This window comes from Netta rufina (assembly GCF_964035555.1).
Source record: "Netta rufina genome assembly, chromosome: 23".
Taxonomy (NCBI): Eukaryota; Metazoa; Chordata; class Aves; order Anseriformes; family Anatidae; genus Netta; species Netta rufina.
The window spans coordinates 3135962-3153846 of record NC_140147.1 but is presented as its reverse complement, the minus strand read 5'-3'; the positions used below and the strand labels follow the sequence as shown (position 1 = coordinate 3153846).

Genomic DNA, 17885 nt, shown 5'->3' with positions numbered 1-17885 from the left:
GAGGGGTCCCAAGGAGCCTCTGTGGGACCGAGCGTGGCCGCATCCCCGGTCCTGGTCCCAATCCCGGTCCTGGTCCTGGTCCCAGTCCTGGTCTGGCCTCCCTGAGCTGCATCGCGGAGCTTGGCATCACCCCAGGGCTGCTGCTGCTGCTGCTCTCCGGCTGCTTCGGGACCTGCTTTGGGACCGCCGGCTCTCGCCTCGCGGGCACAGAGCATGGACCAGTCGGTGGCCATCCAGGAGACCCTGGCCAACGGAGCGACGTGTCGAATCATATCCTTTGCACCACGGTGTTGCTGGCTTTCCTCCCTTTTCCGGGCCCACCCGGAAAGGAGGAGGCCCCGCCGGGATCCCATCGCTGTTTGCTGTTCCTTGACCCCAAATGAAGGCCGTGCAGGGAACCCTGGCTGGTGGGGAGAGCGTGGAGAGCCGGCTGCTGGGCCTGGTGGAGAGCTGCGGAGAGCACGCGTAGGTGCCGGAGCGGGGAGGGCAGGGGGATGCTGCTGGCAGGCGAAGAGGCTGCAGCAGAGCCTGACAGGTCTTTTGTAGGCTTTGGGAAGTGCCTGAAATCCCTTCCTATCCCCAAGCACTTTCTACCAGGGTGAGGTCTGGTAGAGCACAGCTCGGAAAGAGTTGTGCTTTGGCATTTCTCCTGCTGTGCTGTACGGATGGGTAACGAGGCGAGCCTGGGCCCTACAGGTGTGGGTTTGGTGTGTGTTGCCAGTAACACAAACACATCCTTATTTAAATGACAAGAGGGATGGTGGGTGTGTTGTGGAGAGGTTGTTTGGGGATTTGCATGAGGCTACGCTGGCAGCTGCTGCTGGATGGGATGGGGTCTGCCCACACCTGCAGAGATGCCAGAGGGGAGGCATTACCTCTGTGTCTGCTCCATGCTTGCAGGATCTACGTATACACACACCGGCGGATGGCCATAACCGCTGAGGATGTCTGGCTGGAGAAAGTCATCCCCATCAGAGAAGGGTTTGCAGTGGAAGAAGGTATGGATGCACTCTGGGGGCATAGTGACCACCTCCAATGAAGGGGGTGAAGGGATATGGAGTCCATATCTTGTTGCTCTGCTGGCTGAAAGTTGAGATCTACTCAGCCCTTCCCATTTGCTCTTCAATTTATAATCCCTGGTGAAGTTTATGAACATGACACAGCTGGAAGGGCCCCGCCAGATTAATCGTTTTGCAATCCAGAATGCCCTGTGTCCTACCAAGCATCACTCACGGCCTCCTGCCCTGGCAGATTCTGCCCATCCCTGTGCTTGCAGAGAACACTCGGGGCCTGAGGACCTTGCTGAGCTCCCCAGCCTCAAAGTATTTTTGTAGTCAGCACTCCTATTGCTTTGCTTGTAACTGAACTTTCTTTTGCTTTTGCAGTGATACCTGACAGCGACCTTCATGTCATCGGTGAGTTTTGTTGCTGTTTTAGTGTCAGTGCTGTAGAAATCCCTGGGCCCTGCACCAGCTGCATGCAGCGGGGCAGAAGGACTTGCTTTTGTGCTCTGGGCTGTAGGCAGGGGTTACTCCTCTGTAGGTGTATGCGGTGGAACAAGGGGATCTTGTCTTACTGGGTGAGCTGTTTGCCATTATTCTGCTCATGCTGACAGAGCACTGTCACCCCTGTTCAACCAGGGTAACCGTTTCTCTAAATATTTTTAAACAGCTGCTGAAAGATCAGTTATTGGCCCTCTCAGGGTTTCTTTCAGGCACAGCTATTTGTGTCTGTTATCAAAATACACAAGATGTAACAAGGGGTGACCGGCAAAACCACGTGTTAGTGGAGCATGCAGAGACTGTTACATGTCTTCCTGCTAAGACAACATCTACAAAACATCTTGGAGGTATTTGGGTGGGACGGTACCAGAGCAGTGATGGTTAATGCCCGGCATCAGCAGCAGTTTGGGCTGGCATCAATGGACATGGTGCTGCTTAGCACCTACTGCAGTGGCCACCAAATGCATTTGCCATCGCTGAATGAGCAGAACAAAAAGTATTACAAACAGTGATTTTTATATTTTTAATTGCCATTCGCATGTAAAACGTGAAAAATAAATGCTAAGACCCAGGGAGACTTGCTGATAGAGTCTGCATGTGTGCACCAGCTGCTGCAGTGTGCAGAAAACACTGGGTGTTTCTGAGTGCTTGGCAGCACCAACCATGAGCTCTTCTCCTCCTGTTATTGACAGGCTCCGATGTGACGGTCCAGATCAGTTCAGAAGACGATCGGCTCACGGTGCGGTTGCCCTTTGGCTCCCACACGCGCACGTTCCTGCAGGAGCTCAGCAGGTGCAGCCCAGGTACGAGCTCTGCCGTGTGCTTGGGGTTAGAGGCGCAGGGAGCCTGGCTGTGGCTTGTGTTTGTAGGCTCGTGAGGAAGAGCAGCGCCAGCCTCTGCTGCTGAAACTGGGGCTGAGCTGTGATGCTTCACAAGGGTAACAACTGTGCAGCATCAGAGAGCTGAGCAGCACTTTGAGCTGTGAGCAACCCGTGCACTTAGAAGGCCACATGGAAATTTATTTTGCATGCCCTGAGCGACCACAAGCTGTCTCCTCAGACGCTCTGCATCTGCTCACCCCCTTCTTGCTTTTTCCACCAGCATCTTCCTCTGTGCCCTTTATCACACGTGCTGAAGGTGTGCACTGCTCCAAGAAGGACGCAAGCACGCAAATCTCTGTGCCCAGGGCCATCACCTTTTGCTCTGGCCAGGAAGGCAGCGCCTGGGGAGCACTCCAGGGTTCAGGGGCATCTCCCGGGATGGCTCCGGGGCAGCTCCAGGGCCCTGGGGCGACTCCAGAGCAACTCTGGGACAGCTCCAGGGCCCTGAGGCAGCTCCAGAGCACCTCCAGGGTGGCTCCGGGGTCTTGGGGCAGCTCCGTGACTGTCTCCGGGTCATCTCCGTGGCCCTGAGGCAGCTCCAGGGCAGCTCCGGAGCGACTCCGGAGCACCTCCAGGATGGCTCCGTGACCCTGGGGCAGCTCAGGGACGGCTCCGAGGCATCTCCGTGTCTCCGGGGCAGGCTCTCGGTGCTCCTAGAGCCATCACCGGCCACCTCTCCGCGGCCCAGGCCTCATCCCCGTCCCCGTCCCGGCCCCGCTCGGGGCGGGCAGCCCCCGAGAGCCGCCCCATGGCGGGCGGAGCCGGGCCGGGGCGGAGCGGGGCCGGCAGCGGCGGAGCGGCCGCGATGTCGGCGGGCGGGCGGCCCCGCCGAGGTGAGCCCGGGGGGGAGCTGCGGGGACCCGCTGGGGACCCGGTGCTGCCGGAGGGGGGCCGGGAACGGGGCTGGAGGCGAGGGACCCGCCTGGCACGGCTCGGCCCGGTGCCTCCCGGTGGTAGCACAGCCGCTGTGCCCGGGCCGGCCGGTGGAGGTGGCTCCTGGGGGGGGACCCGGTTGGGTGTGGGGGGTGCTGGCGGCTTGTGGGGCTCGGGGAGCGCGTTGGGAGGGGAAGGGAGAGGGCTCGGCTCGCGGACACGGGGCTCGGCAGCTCCCTGAGGAGCCAGGGGGGCTCCGGGGGTCGGGGCAGTGAATTTAGGGTGTGTGGAGGCAGCTGGAGGGGTCCTGCAGAGCCCTTTTGCTTCTGGGGCTTCCTCTGTGGGCAGAGAACCGCAGGCAGCGAAGAGAAGCGCGTCGAGGGGGCATTGCCTGAAGAGCTTTGCCCGCTATGGGATTGCCCCATCCAGGCACCACTGCCCTGTGCCAGCCTAGGCAGCGCTTGCAGGGCCTGACAGGTTTTGGAGGCTCGGCTTTCTTCATCGCCAGCCTTCGTGTGCCCTGGCTGCACCTCACAGCAGCCCCGCAGCGCTGCTGCCTTCGCCCTCGCTCTCAGCACTGTGGCATCGGCCTCTTCCTCTTGCCTGCTCGATGCTATCGCACATGGCCCCAGTTGCTGCTGCTGCTGCTTTTTCCCTTTGTAAAGTGAGTTTGTGAGAAAGGGCAATTCCTAGAAGGCAGCGCGGAGCTGGGACAATTCCTGGAAGTCGGTGTGGGACGCAGAATTGGGATTGAACCGTTTCTGCTTTACCCGCTTTCAGCTCGCCTGGGCTCCTCGTGTTCACGTGGTCACAGTTTGGTGCCGCCAATGTTCCTTCTTTTTATTTCACTGTCAGTTGTGTGTTTAAAAAAAAAAAAAAGAGAGAAAGAGAAGGGATGGATTTTGTAACTCAGACCTCAGGCAACTGCACAAATTGGATTGAGCCAAGGTAGGGATCTGGGAACATCTGTTCAGACATGGCATTTTAGCTTGTTGTGCAGAACTGACTGGGGGAGACCTGGGCATATGATGCTAGAATCATTAAGGTTGGAAAAACCCTCCAAGATCATCTGGTCCAACCGTCCCCCTACCACCAATATCACCCACTAAACCACGTCCCTAAAAGCATGCTGAGTGAAACACAAGCCGGTTCCTTTGTTGGTTTGTTTTTGTTGTATCTGGAGCACAGTGACACTCTTTGAATTGTGAGCTTGTTGGAAAGTAGTTCTCCTATCAAGTCATGCCTTTGAGCTTTGACAAAGTTGCCTTTTCAAGGCCTGACTGTGTTTTTCTTGAGTTGGAGGAGTTTAGTGTTTTTTTTCCCCTCATGTTAAAGGAAGAAAGCGCTCTCTGCCATCACTTTGGGTCTTTTGGAATATAAATTGTTATAAAATGAGGTTTTGTCTGCTGTTTTCCATTACTGGCTCTTGCTCTGTCATTAAATGAGCATGAGCACCGAGCGAGCAACTTTCATAGGCAAATCAAATCACATTTAAATACTGTGTGAATGCGGCCATTTGCTAGTGGTAATATTGGTTTGTTGTACCTTCTGTGGATTAAGGCTGGTTAATGAATGAGAGAACCTATAATGGAATTTAAATGTCCATAGTTTATGTTCCTAATTTCAGTTAATACCCTTATCTAAAATCCCATCTGTGTGCACGGTCACAGTCACAACTGCAGTTTTGCTTCATTTGGAACAGCAAAAAGCACGAAGTGACTTCCCTCCAGCCAGGCATAGCGCCGTCCTGCTTGGACTGCTGTGTGCACTTCGTTACGCAGCGTGGGCTGGCTCAGACTGACACAACTGGTGGCAAGGCTAATTTAATTCCCCCCTTCCAGCACTAAGCCTGGATCCTGCTTTATCCAGAAGAGGGGACCTCAAACTGCTGTAGAACAGTATTATAACGTCGCTGCACACGCTTAATAAGAAAGGCTTTGTTTTGTAAGTCCCTTCTAGCTGCAAATCCTGATTCTGCTGCTTTCTTATCTCTGCACATTGCCCTTTATTTCTGTGCCCAGCTCAGTTATTACATAAGGTCATTATCTTGCTAAAATATTCCACATTAGATTGCTAACATATAGACCTCCTCTGGCTTGAGTGGTGACCTCTGTCTAGATGTAAATTTATCTGAAGGAAGCAGCCTGTTCCCAGGGCTAATCTCTTTCTAAAGGGAATCCTACGTAAATGAATATTTTTGCTGATGATGTTAAAATGCCAAGGTGCAGTGTATGGCTGTGATCTTTGGCTTGCCATCTCGCCCTGCACAGCAGCTGTGCCAGCAGCACTGGGCAGGCACAGAAACCCTGCCATCAGCGGCACCACCAGCTCCTGCCTGCTGCCCAGTGCTGCTGGCGTCTGCGGGTAATAAAGATGAACCTCTGCTCCCTTCCTGCTACCAAAGCAACACTTGTCTCGTTGCTTTGCTCTTTACGGTGAAAGTTCAAGTTGGTTCTTGTCACTGTCAAGATCCCTCGCACGGTCTTTATCAGGAAAACTTGCAGAGGCTCGAGCTGCTCTGATTAAGCACTTAATGCCTATGGAGAAAATTTGTGGCTCTGTCCCAACTCACTGAGACTGTGCTTCGTGGTGCAGCACTGAACTGCAGATAGAGAGAAACGTTCAGCTTTCTTTGAGGTGCAGGCATATCTTGTTTGTTTAAATGTTAACTTAAATTCAAGTTTATTTCAATTAATTTAAGGTTTTGTTTAAGAGCATTAAAATATGTGTCTGGGAGATGCTTGTGGTTGGATGAGCTCTGAGGGAGTACTGAAACTTGGTGATGCTGCATGCGAAGTCAAACGCGTTTCTGCTAGCAGAGATGCACGTTGCTAATTTCAGAGTTTGTTTTAGCAAAGGCTGCTCCTGCTTGTTGCCACAGGACTTTGCTTGTGTGATCTGTAATGAGGCTTGAATCATGTGCTCTTCTGGAAACAGCCTCCGATTAATCCTCTTACAGAGTCTTTATTCTGGGAGGGCTCTTTGGGCAGAAGAGGCTTTCCAAGCTGAGAATATGGCCACTTCTTGTCAGCTTGTTTATATTCTGAGTGCTTGTGTAAAGTACTTTAAGTTCTGTTTCTGGTTTGTGCTCTTGTCCTAGAGGGTGTACTATGACAGTGATAAAACCTTAATTTTTCTGGGTAGTGCTCACAGAAGGAGAAGCTCAGCCGAATGAACAGAAACCTTACAAGCTTAAGAGCATTTTGTGTATCATTATTAGACTGGTGTGAGAAGTATTGTTGCCTTGGTATTGTTGGTTTTGCACCTTAAGCACGGAAAACCCCATGCAAAATTCTCTGCTTTAACCGTTATTTTGCCACTTAGCAGCAGAACGTCAGAGCTGAAACAAATGCTGAGACTGGTCAAATTTTGCTAACATGGTATAACGCATTTAGCATTGCACCTGTATTTAGCTGCATTTGCATACTAGCTGCCCTGTTACTTCGTTAGGAACGTGCAATTTACATGGCAGCACTTATTTCTGCTGAGTTGTGGCACGTTTGTATGGTGACTGCTGTACTTCTTCGCAGGGGAGGGCTCCTGTGCTTTGCTATGTTTCTGCAGAGAGACCTAAACCCTTTAAACGGTAGTGTGATTAGTCGTTTTTCTTCCTTTCCTTGCACTTCCCATCTTGTTTCAGAAAGGAAAAGCTAATTATTAGCTTAGTTTTTCTGGATTTCCAGGATAAAGCCCTGGATTTTATGGTGCCAGTTCTGGTTTGGGTTAGCTCAGAAAGAGCGCCGGCAGCTCTGCTGCTCTCCGTGGCTGTGTGGCATGCTGGTGTAAGTCCTTCCTCTGCTGGGGAAGCTGCATCACCACCAAACAGTTCTGTCAAAATAAGATGAGTCGATCAGATAACAAAAAGAGAGTCTGTGGGACACTTTGTTTCTCCGTACGAGTCTAAACTGTGTTGTGCCCATTGGTTTTCCCTTCTGTTTGCCTGAGTGTGTTGATAAGTTAAAGAACACTTAGTTTCATGTGAAACTTGATTTTTTTTTTTTTTTTCCAGAAGTGGTTGGCTCTGAAGGCATCAAGCAGAATGGAAAAAAAGTTGCAGTTAATCAGAACTGGAGCCATGACAGCACTGATAAAGGCGCTCCCAGGTATGGTTTCTCTCTCACTTCTCGTGTATTTCTCTTGAAGCAGTTGAAGCAATGCTTGTGTGCATCATCTCTCTGGGCAGGGTGTAGCGAGGTGTAAAAGTGGTGGCAATGTTTCTTTGCCTGTCTAGCTGTGCTTTCCCTCTGCAGAGGCTCTTTGTTGACAGTAAATATATATAGCACCAAACTTCTGCGTGCTTCTGTATGATTGTGTACAGACGGAATGAGCTGCAGTGGGCAAGCTGTTGATATTTTCATGTCGAGGGGAAGACAAATTGCAGAGGGCTTTCTGTCTGGGTTTCCTGGTTTTCAGCTGGAAACCGCATGGGGAAGTTGGTCTTTCTGGTCCCAGCGTGGCAGGTCTTTGCAGACACCAGTGCTTGAGGAATCTGCCTGCTGCCTTATCTGCTTCCACGTGCTGGCAACCCTGCCAGCTGCGGTCATCAGGGGTAGCAGGATCTGGAGCAGTAGCTGGCAACTTTTTGGGGAAGAGAATCACAGATTCTAGTTAAAAGGAAAAAAAAAAAAAAAAAGCTCAGCATAAGCATGCTGTCAAAACTTGAGTGGGAATTTCAGCACTGCCTCTCAGAGCCAGTCCTGCTAGTCCCCCTATTTGGGCATATTTTGCTGTTTGGTGAGACAGGACCTGCTAGCGTTGTTTGTTTTGAATTCAGAGAGCTTTGGCTTAGGGCCACCATGTCTCATAGATACACTTTTAAAATGTTAGAGTTTCATTTTCCAGTTCCCAGGACTTTGTGGACCCTGCTGCATATCCTTCAAAGTCTGTCTCTGTGCCGTCCTTGGCACTCATGTGTAGGTTGTTGACCTTAAATTTATATCATGCACTTGCTTGTGGGAACTCCCAAGCTGTGGCATTACTACTGTTGCAAAAGGAGCCTGCAGTAAATCACAGAGCAACAAGATACTAAATAAAACCACCTCTGTCCCCATCTACTCTTTGCTGCCTCCTTTCTAGATAGAGCTGGGACTTTTCCACCATGAAAACAAACAGTTTTTCATTCTTCTGCTGAGGTCAGAAGGGTTGAGCAGAGGGAGACGACATCCACATCTCCCTGTTCCAGTAAGCAGGAAATGTGGACGGCTTGGTGTACAGGTGAACAAGGTCTGCCCTGAATCAACAGGTCTGCCCTGACTCAACAGGCTGCACCAGCTTAGGGAGAACAGGTTGTCATTTCGGTTAGTTAAACTGGTTTTATCTAGAGAAGGTCTGAGCTGTTCTAAGAAATGCTCATTCCAGTCTTGTTTGCTTATTCTGCACAGTGAAACAGACAGGTAAATGAGAACCACGTCCTCAGCAGCAGAAATAAGCTGTTCAGGGTGTGTTTTTATCCTGGGCTTCTTCTAGCAGTTTTGTTTTCCCTTCCAGACAAAGCAAAGTCAAATCTGATGTGAAAGCTGAAATGGTGCGGTCCTCCGGCGTAATGGTTTCAAACATGGCTTCAATCTTATCAGAACCACAGTTTGGACTAAGAGATACTATCGTTAAATCTCAGCTTGTACAAAGGGAGGATTCCTACACGTACATCCAGAACTTCAGGTGATGATCATTCCTGAGAAGAGCTTGTTTTGGGGGTGGGAGTAAGTTTCCTATGGCTGGAAGTGCATCAATTCTGTGCACCCCTAGCTTTCTCTCTCACTCCTTCTGTTTACTGTTAGCCTTGCAGTTCTACTAATTTCATGAGAGCTTGGGTGAAATATATAATTAGGACAAAAACTTTACTGTGATTAAAATCCATTTTTGCAGATTGTTTGATGAATTTATCATTTCAAACTGCTACTGCACAGCTCTATTCTTGTCTTTTTACACTCTATGCAAAAATGTGCATCCTTCTGTAAAACAGGCTATAAAGATGCTACTGTAATGAAATTGCTGTAGGAATATAGACTTTGTCACATTGTCCTAATCCCTCCTGGATACAAGTTACTCCTACATAATTATTATTAAGTACATGGGCTAATACTAGTGGTATTTGCAGCTCTGGGATTTAACAAAAGTGAATTCTTTGCAGATTTTTTGTCGGGACTTACAATGTGAATGGTCAGTCACCCAAGGAAAGCCTCCAGCCCTGGCTGAGATGTGACACGGAGCCTCCAGACATTTACTGTGTGGGGTGAGTGTCTCCTTCTGGCTCTTCCTTCCAACCCTTGACACTGGCTGCTTGCTTGTGATCTGTAGCATGAGGTGTTCAGCCAAGACATCACGGCTGAGGAATGTTTGCGTTGCCTTACTCTGTTGCACAGCTCTAGAGTGTGTGTTTGCGTAGCCTGAAAGGGCTGTTATTCTGGTAGTGTTTGGGCTTTCTGGCACCGCAGTTTTACAAAATCTTTAATATGGTTCCATTTAATTCTAACAAATAGCTTTACGTTTAACTTGCCTCTGAAATCAGCATAACTGAATTTGAGCTTTAAGTTACAAATTTAGTGCGAGTATAAATTGTTTTAGTTCTTTCCTGGAGGGAAGGGCTGGAGTTATAAAAAAATAAATAAATAAATAAATAAAATGCGTGCATACATGGATTTCTTCTTCTAATGCAGTTTCCAGGAGCTTGATCTGAGTAAAGAAGCCTTCTTTTTCAATGACACACCGAAGGAAGAAGAATGGTTTAAAGCTGTAACTGATAGTCTTCACCCAGATGCCAAATATGCAAAGGTAAATGGGGCTTTTGGGGAGGTTTGAATGTGGAATCATTTTCCACTCGGGCCTCTTTTCACTTTGCTTTTTCCTGTTTTCAATTGCTGTGTCTTCCAGAGGTTCATTGTCTGCAGCTTTTGCTCAGTCAGAAGTGCTCTGAAGGAGAAGTAGGTAGTGTTACTGTGCAGGGTGCCAAGGCAGAGGGCAGGACAGGAGGGAGCAGCTAGGCGCCATGCATAAATGAAGCTCCTGCTGTCTTGGGGGAAGTGAGTAGGAAGCGTCTTAGCATCTGCCATGTCTGTCTCCATAATGCATGGTGGAACGAGGCGTGAAGGTATCTTGGTAGGAACACTGCCTGTGTTTTGCCTCCTGCTCCGTGGGTCTGCTTTGTCTCCTGTCGCTTGTTTAAGGGAAGCTCCTTCTATGGGCTGCCAGTGCTTTGGCCTTTGCTTTGGGCTTCGACTTCCTTGACTGTGGTGTTGGTCCCTGGCTCCCTCTTGTGCTGTGCTGATGGAGTGCCTGTGTACTGTGTGGCGAGGTGGGCTGTTGGATGAGCCTCCTTCTTCATCTGTGTTTTGCTGGCCCTTGTTCTGGGCTGGGGGACAAGGTGCCTTCTCCCATTCCAGTATTTAATGCAACAGGATCTATTTTTCAGGTGAAACTTGTGCGGCTTGTGGGAATAATGCTTCTGTTGTATGTGAAAGCAGACCTTGCTTTGAACATCTCCGAGGTGGAAGTTGAGACTGTGGGAACTGGCATCATGGGGAGGATGGTAAGAATGACGACTGTGTGTGAGAAGGGGTGAGACTTCAGGGAGCCCTGGGGAGCTCCACTCCTTAGATGTAGTGGTTATTCCTCTAGCTAAAGGAGGCAGCTGCTTTTAGACACGTAGAGTCCCGTCTTTGTGACAGCTCAGGCTGTTGCTAGAGGGAATCACCGTGTGTTATCAAAAGCTCCTAGACTTTGTGGGAGGAGCTTCCTTGGGGGCTTTTTCCTGATTACGTGTGCTGGGCTGCTTGGGGCCCCACTCTCATGTAGCTTGATGCTGGCTGTGATTTTGCTCAAAGCAATTAATGTGAGGAAACATGAGTAGAAGGAACATGTCCATCCAGATTATAGTTTTGTGGAGGAGGACTTACTGGCCTCTTGCCCTTCTGCATCACAGGAATGAAGTCTGTGCCCTTTGGATGTAGTTTCATGAACACTGCAGCTATAACTTGGCAGAGGTGTTTTTGGCCAGCTAAGCCATGTGCTTCCTCCTCCACTTACGTTTTTTTTATTGTCTGTGTTGAAAGGTCTTGTTTGTTGCTAAACTGGTTTCAGGACTTGCTGAAGCAATTGACCAGCTCCCTTGTTGATTTGAATTTTCCTTTTGTATTAACTAAATTCTGAATTACAAACTGTGTTCTATAAATTTGCTTGCCATGTTCCCTTGCTGTGTGAAATCTTCACATGAGTTCCTGGCTTAAATTCATGATGCAATTATCACCAATTAGGTTTTCAGTCTTTTCCCTCTTCTGGAATTAAATGGTCTGCCTCAATGTCTTCTGGCTTGTCCACTGCTGTTAACTCATTTCTGGATTCATCTGTTGTGTGCAGAAGAAAAGCTTCTGACCAGCGTCTTTGTCTTTATCTTTCAGGGTAACAAAGGTGGTGTTGCCATAAGGTTTAAATTCCATAACACTAGTGTGTGCATTGTGAATTCTCACCTTGCAGCTCACACCGAGGAATATGAGCGGAGGAACCAGGACTTCAAAGACATCTGCTCTCGGATGCAATTCTGCCAATCGGATCCAAATTTGCCACCTCTCACTATTAACAAACATGAGTATGCTTCCCCTTTGATTACCTGATTCACTGCTCAAGGCAGAGCATTAGGAACATGGTGGGGTATAAGGTTCTCTCACAGGGATGTGAGAAGGGTGTCTAGCAATCCGATTATTAGCCTGGAAGGGCCAGAAAAGATTTACTATAACCCTGTTTTTGACAGTTCTGGCAATCTGTAGGGTTCTGGCAATCACTTGCTTTTTTACAGTTTTCCAGGCCTTGTTTTATTTTCATGCTTCAAGTGGGAATGGGGCAATATGCATGAATCTTTTCAATGGGTTGTAGGAGTTAGTCATTGAGGAATAGTAAAAGCACCAGTTAGTAAGAGATTTTGACAAACATGCAGAATGGGAATTAAAATCAGCCAAGGTAGGAAGAGTAGCTTTGGTCTACATTCTCTTTCAGTGTGATCTTATGGTTGGGTGACCTCAACTATCGGCTGGAGGAACTGGATGTGGCAAAAGTGAAGCAGCTTGTAGAAGAGAAAGCATTTTCAGAGCTTTGCCGATATGACCAGGTACTGATGCCTCCCTCACCTACCTGCAGGTGCTCCTTAGCCTTCTCAGTGCTCCCATTTAGCTCATATGGGAATTGTGCTTGAGCTTATTTTTCTTTTTCTTTTGTAGCTAAAGAGGCAAATGAATGCAAAAGCAGTCTTTGAAGGCTTTACAGAGGGAGAGATTTCTTTCCAACCAACATACAAATATGATGCTGGCTGCGATGACTGGGACACAAGGTACAGTGATTGCTTCATACTTGATGACATTGGCTGATGTTATCACTGAAGGTGGTAACAATAAAGTGGAAAAAAAAATGCAGAAATTGGCCTTGTCAGGAAAACACCGAGTCCCTGAGAGTGTTACTCCATCTGAACTGTGCCTGGAAACTGTAATTTTTACCTCTGTCCTAGTGAGAAGTGTCGTGTTCCAGCATGGTGCGATCGGATACTCTGGAAAGGGCAGAACATTGCTCAGCTGAGCTATCGCAGCCATATGGCTTTGAAGATCAGTGATCACAAGCCAGTTAGCTCTGTGTTTGATATTGGGGTAAGTATGTCTGTACCTAAGGAAACAACTCTGCTGACCTCGTCCTGTGTGTGGGGGAGGAGGGGAGAGGCTCTCATGCTGGATTATCCCCGCTTTTATGGCATCTACACAGAACAATGGCTTGTAAAGTGGGTTAGGTAATATATTGAAGTGGAATCATTGTTCATAGTAAGCTAGGGTTGTGTTAAGTAATACTTCACTTCAGCAGAACAATTTATGAGCATCTGTAAGCATTTTTTCAGAAGTGTTATTTTTCTTATTTTTCTTAATTGTTTTCACAGCAACTTGCAGTGCAGCCATGCTATATCATTGACAGCCCAGGAGTGTGGTTTAAAAAAAAAAAAAGAACAAAAAGCACTCTCAAAATGACTGGGTGACTTTCTTGCCTCTCTTGCTAGTTATAGCAAGGTAGCAAGGTCCTTTATTATTGGGTCCTGAGGAAGAATAAGAATATTAGTGCTCCAAGTGCCTCTTCATCAAATGTGTTGTATATGCTAGCATACTATTAAAACTGAGCCACTTTATATGTTTCAGGCTGTCCTGTAGAGGCACAGTAAATACCAATTGGTGCTGTGTGTGTCCTTTTCAGGTGAAGGTTGTGAATGACGAGCTGTATCGAAAAGTCTTTGAGGAAATAGTGCGCTCCCTGGATAAGATGGAGAATGCCAACATTCCCTCGGTGACCCTCTCCCAGAGAGAGGTAGGGTATGTTCATCTGCCCTGACTTGCTGGACACATTGAGCATTCCTATTGCTACACCAGAAGTGTATTTGAGTGGTAGAAGCGTGTTAGATGGATACTAGAGTGTGGGGTCTGGTTCCAAAGAAACAGTATATTGACTTTCATCTGTCTTCTGTTTACAAATCCTTGAAATATTTGTTTCTGCTTTAGGTGCAGGCAAATTTCATTTATGGTACCAGGCTGAAATGCACAGTTCTGTTACTCTCTGAGGTGGAGAGTGAGAGAGTAAAAGGGCAGTTTGTACCCCTTGCTGTTGCTTGTTTTTAGCAACATAAAATGTAAAATACTGAGGGATTTGGAGAAGGTCACAAAACCAGCATTTGCTTTGTGTGTTGGGAACTAAAACAGACAAGCAGCTGAGACATTTGAGGCTACAGCTATCTTGTTCTCAGGTTTCATTGAGGTTATTTGAGGGGAGCATTTGCTTTAAAGTGCACACTAATGCAAATGACTTGAGCATACATTGTAAACAAGTGTAATCCTATTTAATCCTGGAAGAGGTGGGATGTGGGAGCAAGAGGGTTAATCTGGATATCTTGCTGCTTAATGATTAAACTATGGGACAGGAATATGAGGAATTGCTGGTGGTGCTTGGCAAGGGGGGATTGGCTGATGATGTTGATTGACATTTGTTTCTAGTTCCATTTTGAGGATGTTAAATACATGCAGCTACAGATAGAGAAGTTTACAATCCGCAATGGACAAGTGCCTTGCCAGTTTGAATTTATCAGCAAACCAGATGAGGAAACCTATTGCAAGGAGTGGCTGATAGCTAATCCTAGTAAGGGCTTTCTGCTGCCAGGTGAGCTCCTCATTGTTCATTTCATGTTAATGAGCTAACATTGTCATCTTCTGGCTTAGTTTTCTCTGCTGTTTTGACAATGTTATGTTTTTTACAGGCTTATGGGTTCAATACTGTTTTTTAATCAATATGGCTTACTTATATTTTGGCAGATTCTGAGATCACGATTGAGTTGGAGCTATTTGTTAATAAATCAACAGCTACGCGCTTAAACTCTGGAGAAGAAAAACTTGAAGATATCTTGGTCTTGCATCTTGACAGGGGGAAGGATTATTTTCTGTCTGTAACAGGAAACTACTTGCCCAGTTGCTTTGGGTCTCCCATTCATACACTGTGTTACATGCGGGAACCAATCCAGGACATGTCAGCAGAATCCATTCAGAACCTTGTGAGTTAAAGATAAGCTTCCTTTCTGAGCCCACAAGAACCATTAAAACTAGGTGGTTAAGTCCTGTCTGTTACTACAGAGCCTTCTTTCACTTCCCTGGTCCATAGTCTGAGAATGCTGATACCGCTTGTGCTCCCCAGTGTGCCATCTTCACACCTTGCAGTAGTGCTTGCAGTGTGGATGAAGCAACCCATTTCATGTAGAGCACTGACAGTAAGGCACTGTCTGCTCTGCCTGCACATTTATAAAGGTGTGCTACTTCTAAACGTAGATCTTCTTCTCTGGAGCCTTTCGCTTTCCCCATACTAAATGGAGGTGTGTGCATATGTGAGGCATCGGTTTCCATAGAGCTGAATGTACATGAAGCATGTTTGAGAGCAGCTTGTTCTTTCTGCCTGCACTTTTGATACAATTGTGACTGTTGGATCTGTCTTGTATGAAGACTAGTGAGTGAAGCTGCACAGTTCTGTAACAAGTATTAATTGTCGGGTGTAAGCCCTGTGAAGCAATCTGCAGAGCTGAACAAGAAGTTGGCTAGCTCCTTTTTTTTCCTCCCCTCTCTCAGACACTGATGCCGCTGGAAACAAGTGATGCTGCTACTCAAGCTGAAAGGCCTCTGGAAATTCCCAAAGAGCTGTGGATGATGGTGGATCACTTATACCGCAACGCTTCCCAGCAGGTTGGCAGTGCTTGTGCTGGAATTGCAAAATAATTTGTTTGCATTACATTTATTTTTGGACAAGATAATGGTAACGGCAGCCTTTGCTAACTGTGGATGTTTGGCCAATGGTAAAGAGTAAGAAAAGGACATCTTTGAGATAAGTGATCTTAGTACCCTGAGTTGCTGTGTTCTGTGTGTGGCATGCACCAGCAGCTGTCCTTCTGCATTGCTCTTTACTGCAGTCCCACAGCCTTACTAGAACTGCTCATGGTGAGATTGGTAGTTATCACCACCAATCTAGGGAGATTTTTCCAGCCAGTTAATAATGGCAGTGCTTTATTGATCCAAATATTTATTTTCCTTGAGATTGACTGATGGTGGTCTTTTCAGGAGGACCTGTTTCAGCAGCCAGGCCTCAGGTCTGAATTTGAGCAAATCCGAGACTGTTTGGACAAAGGAATGCATGATACCCTCCGTATCCTTTTAGACTGATGTCTGGTAGGGCTCACTTTGCCCAAACAAAAGATCTAAGCCAAGAAAGGTTTTATCAGTCTTCTGTGCTCCATCATGGTTTTGAAATTGCTGTCTCTCACCTTATGGTAGCTGAGATATGCAGATCTTCACTGCTGCTTGCAATCAGTACTAATGCCTCTGCAGAGTCTTTGCTATGCTGATGAATGATCATTGATGAACTGCGTGAGTGTCTGACTGCCCAGGGAAACAGAGTTTGCTATGTGGACTCAAATCTGTGGACAACAGGAGTTCCTGGAGACCTAAGCAATGATTAATGTTTCAGCAGAAATACTACCAAAATAGACCATACTGTGCTCACCTCTTCCTTAACCATCTTTGGATCAGTTGGCAGCAACCACTCGGTAGCAGAGGCCCTGCTGCTCTTCCTGGAAAGCCTGCCACAGCCGGTCATCTGCTACAGCTTCTACAACAGCTGTTTGGAGTGTGCCAACAACTACCTGCTGAGCAGCCAGGTAATGCCAGCGTTGCTGGGAGACCGTTTCTGTTGTTCTGGAAGGAGGGGGAAGCAGACTGGTTTGTGCTAGACAAATAACAGGCTTTTGCTCTAAGAAACTTAATCATCTCATAATAGAGTGGATCTAAGACTGATGTATCTTGGGTTATTAAGAGCTGTTTCTGTTGTGTTTGCAGACAGGTAGTAGATAAAGCTACTAAGCCATTGCCATTTCTTCAGTATAAATGTTGTTTGTTTTCTTCACCCAGATTATCTCTAAGCTGCCAGAATGCCATAAAAATGTATTTGAGTATCTAATGGCGTTTCTACGAGAACTACTGAAAAATTCAGGGAAAAACCATTTGGATGTGAATATTCTTGGTAAGGAGAGCGAAATAACCATTCTGTTCAGAGGGGGGTTTCAGTTTGCGTAACAGAACACGTTTCTCCAAAGTGCTTGCAGTCATGGCTTCTACTGTTTTGAAGCATTTAATTATCAAACAGTCCATAGAAACACACTGTCCTTGCAGTAGCCTGACAAAAATTTGTAAAGGGACACAGAAGAGATGCACGTGTTGTCAGCTTTATCTCACCCCATCCTGAAACAAGGCGCTCTCTCATTTTGACTGAGTGGGGTTGGTGGAATTACTTTTGATAGCCTGCTGTTGACTGGTGCTCTCTCTCTCTCTTTCTTTCTCAAAAATGCAGCTAGTATATTTGGTGGCTTGTTACTTAGACCTCCTCCTGGACATCCTACACCTGATATAGCAGAAAAGAGGAAAGCTCAGCAATTTATCCACCAGTTCCTCTTGAGAGAGGACACTTTACCGTGAATTCCAGATGCAGCTAATCTGATTTTTAAATATCAAACTACTGTAAAAAATATTTTTGTACAGTATACCAGCTTTTTCTTTTTTTTTTGAATATCACAGTATTTTATACAATCTATTGCTATTAAATGCAGCTCAGGCAGTTAGAATCAGGTGTCACTGTTAATAAGCTGTAAAATATATTGAATTTCTAAATAAGCTGTATGTAGACAAGCAAAACTATAAAAGCTGATATTTTCACTGTATTGTATTTAACTTGTATTAAAATTCAGAATTTTTAAGTCCTTGTTATTTAAATAAAAGCATCTCAGTGCATTTTTTCCAGCTCGTCTGCCCCATTTCAGTGTTGGCTGGTTTCGATTCTTGATTTGAGGGTGATTTAAGTCACACCTGTAAAAGGCAGGGAGCAGATCCATTCCACAGTAATTCCAGTAGTACATTGGCTGTGGTAGCAAAGCAGATGTGTTATATGAATATTTCTGTGCTTTCCCCAGTACTCTAACCCTGTGGGAACATGCAGCAACATGGGGCAGTGATCCAGTCAAAGTGAAAGAACCCAGTTTCTTGCAAACCTGTTGTTTCAAGAACATTTGCTGGCTGATGCCCACACTGCT

General features: G+C 47.0%; 1 protein-coding gene across 6 annotated transcripts; it reads left to right on the top strand.

Moving 5' to 3' along the window:
* On the top strand, nt 1-17589 carry INPP5B (inositol polyphosphate-5-phosphatase B). Of its 6 annotated transcripts, XM_084300519.1 has the most exons (22): nt 1-270; nt 386-465; nt 901-998; nt 1386-1415; nt 2195-2305; nt 7266-7359; nt 8744-8914; nt 9387-9488; nt 9913-10027; nt 10665-10781; nt 11650-11837; nt 12242-12353; nt 12463-12572; nt 12747-12882; nt 13472-13582; nt 14263-14425; nt 14578-14813; nt 15379-15492; nt 15865-15949; nt 16333-16460; nt 16711-16822; nt 17150-17589. In XM_084300519.1, the coding sequence occupies exons 1-22, from the start codon at nt 214-216 to the stop codon at nt 17272-17274; spliced, it is 2595 nt and encodes an 864-aa protein (XP_084156645.1). In that variant the 5' UTR covers nt 1-213; the 3' UTR covers nt 17275-17589. The 6 variants fall into 6 exon arrangements, 5 of the variants coding, with proteins under 5 accessions (XP_084156645.1, XP_084156644.1, XP_084156641.1 ...); XM_084300518.1 differs by lacking the exon at nt 1-270 and having other exon boundaries at nt 404-465; XM_084300515.1 differs by lacking the exon at nt 1-270 and having other exon boundaries at nt 414-465; nt 7269-7359.
* Nucleotides 17590-17885: the final 296 nt, after the last annotated feature.

Excerpts from the sequence above, each read along its gene's own strand:
- INPP5B (XM_084300519.1), top strand. The coding sequence starts at position 214 with ATGGACCAGTCGGTGGCCATCCAGGAGACCCTGGCCAACGGAGCGACG. Across the intron at positions 466-900 it reads GAGAGCTGCGGAGAGCACGC|GATCTACGTATACACACACC; the intron begins GTAGGTGCCGGA and ends CCATGCTTGCAG. Across the intron at positions 12,354-12,462 it reads AGCTTTGCCGATATGACCAG|CTAAAGAGGCAAATGAATGC; the intron begins GTACTGATGCCT and ends TTTCTTTTGTAG.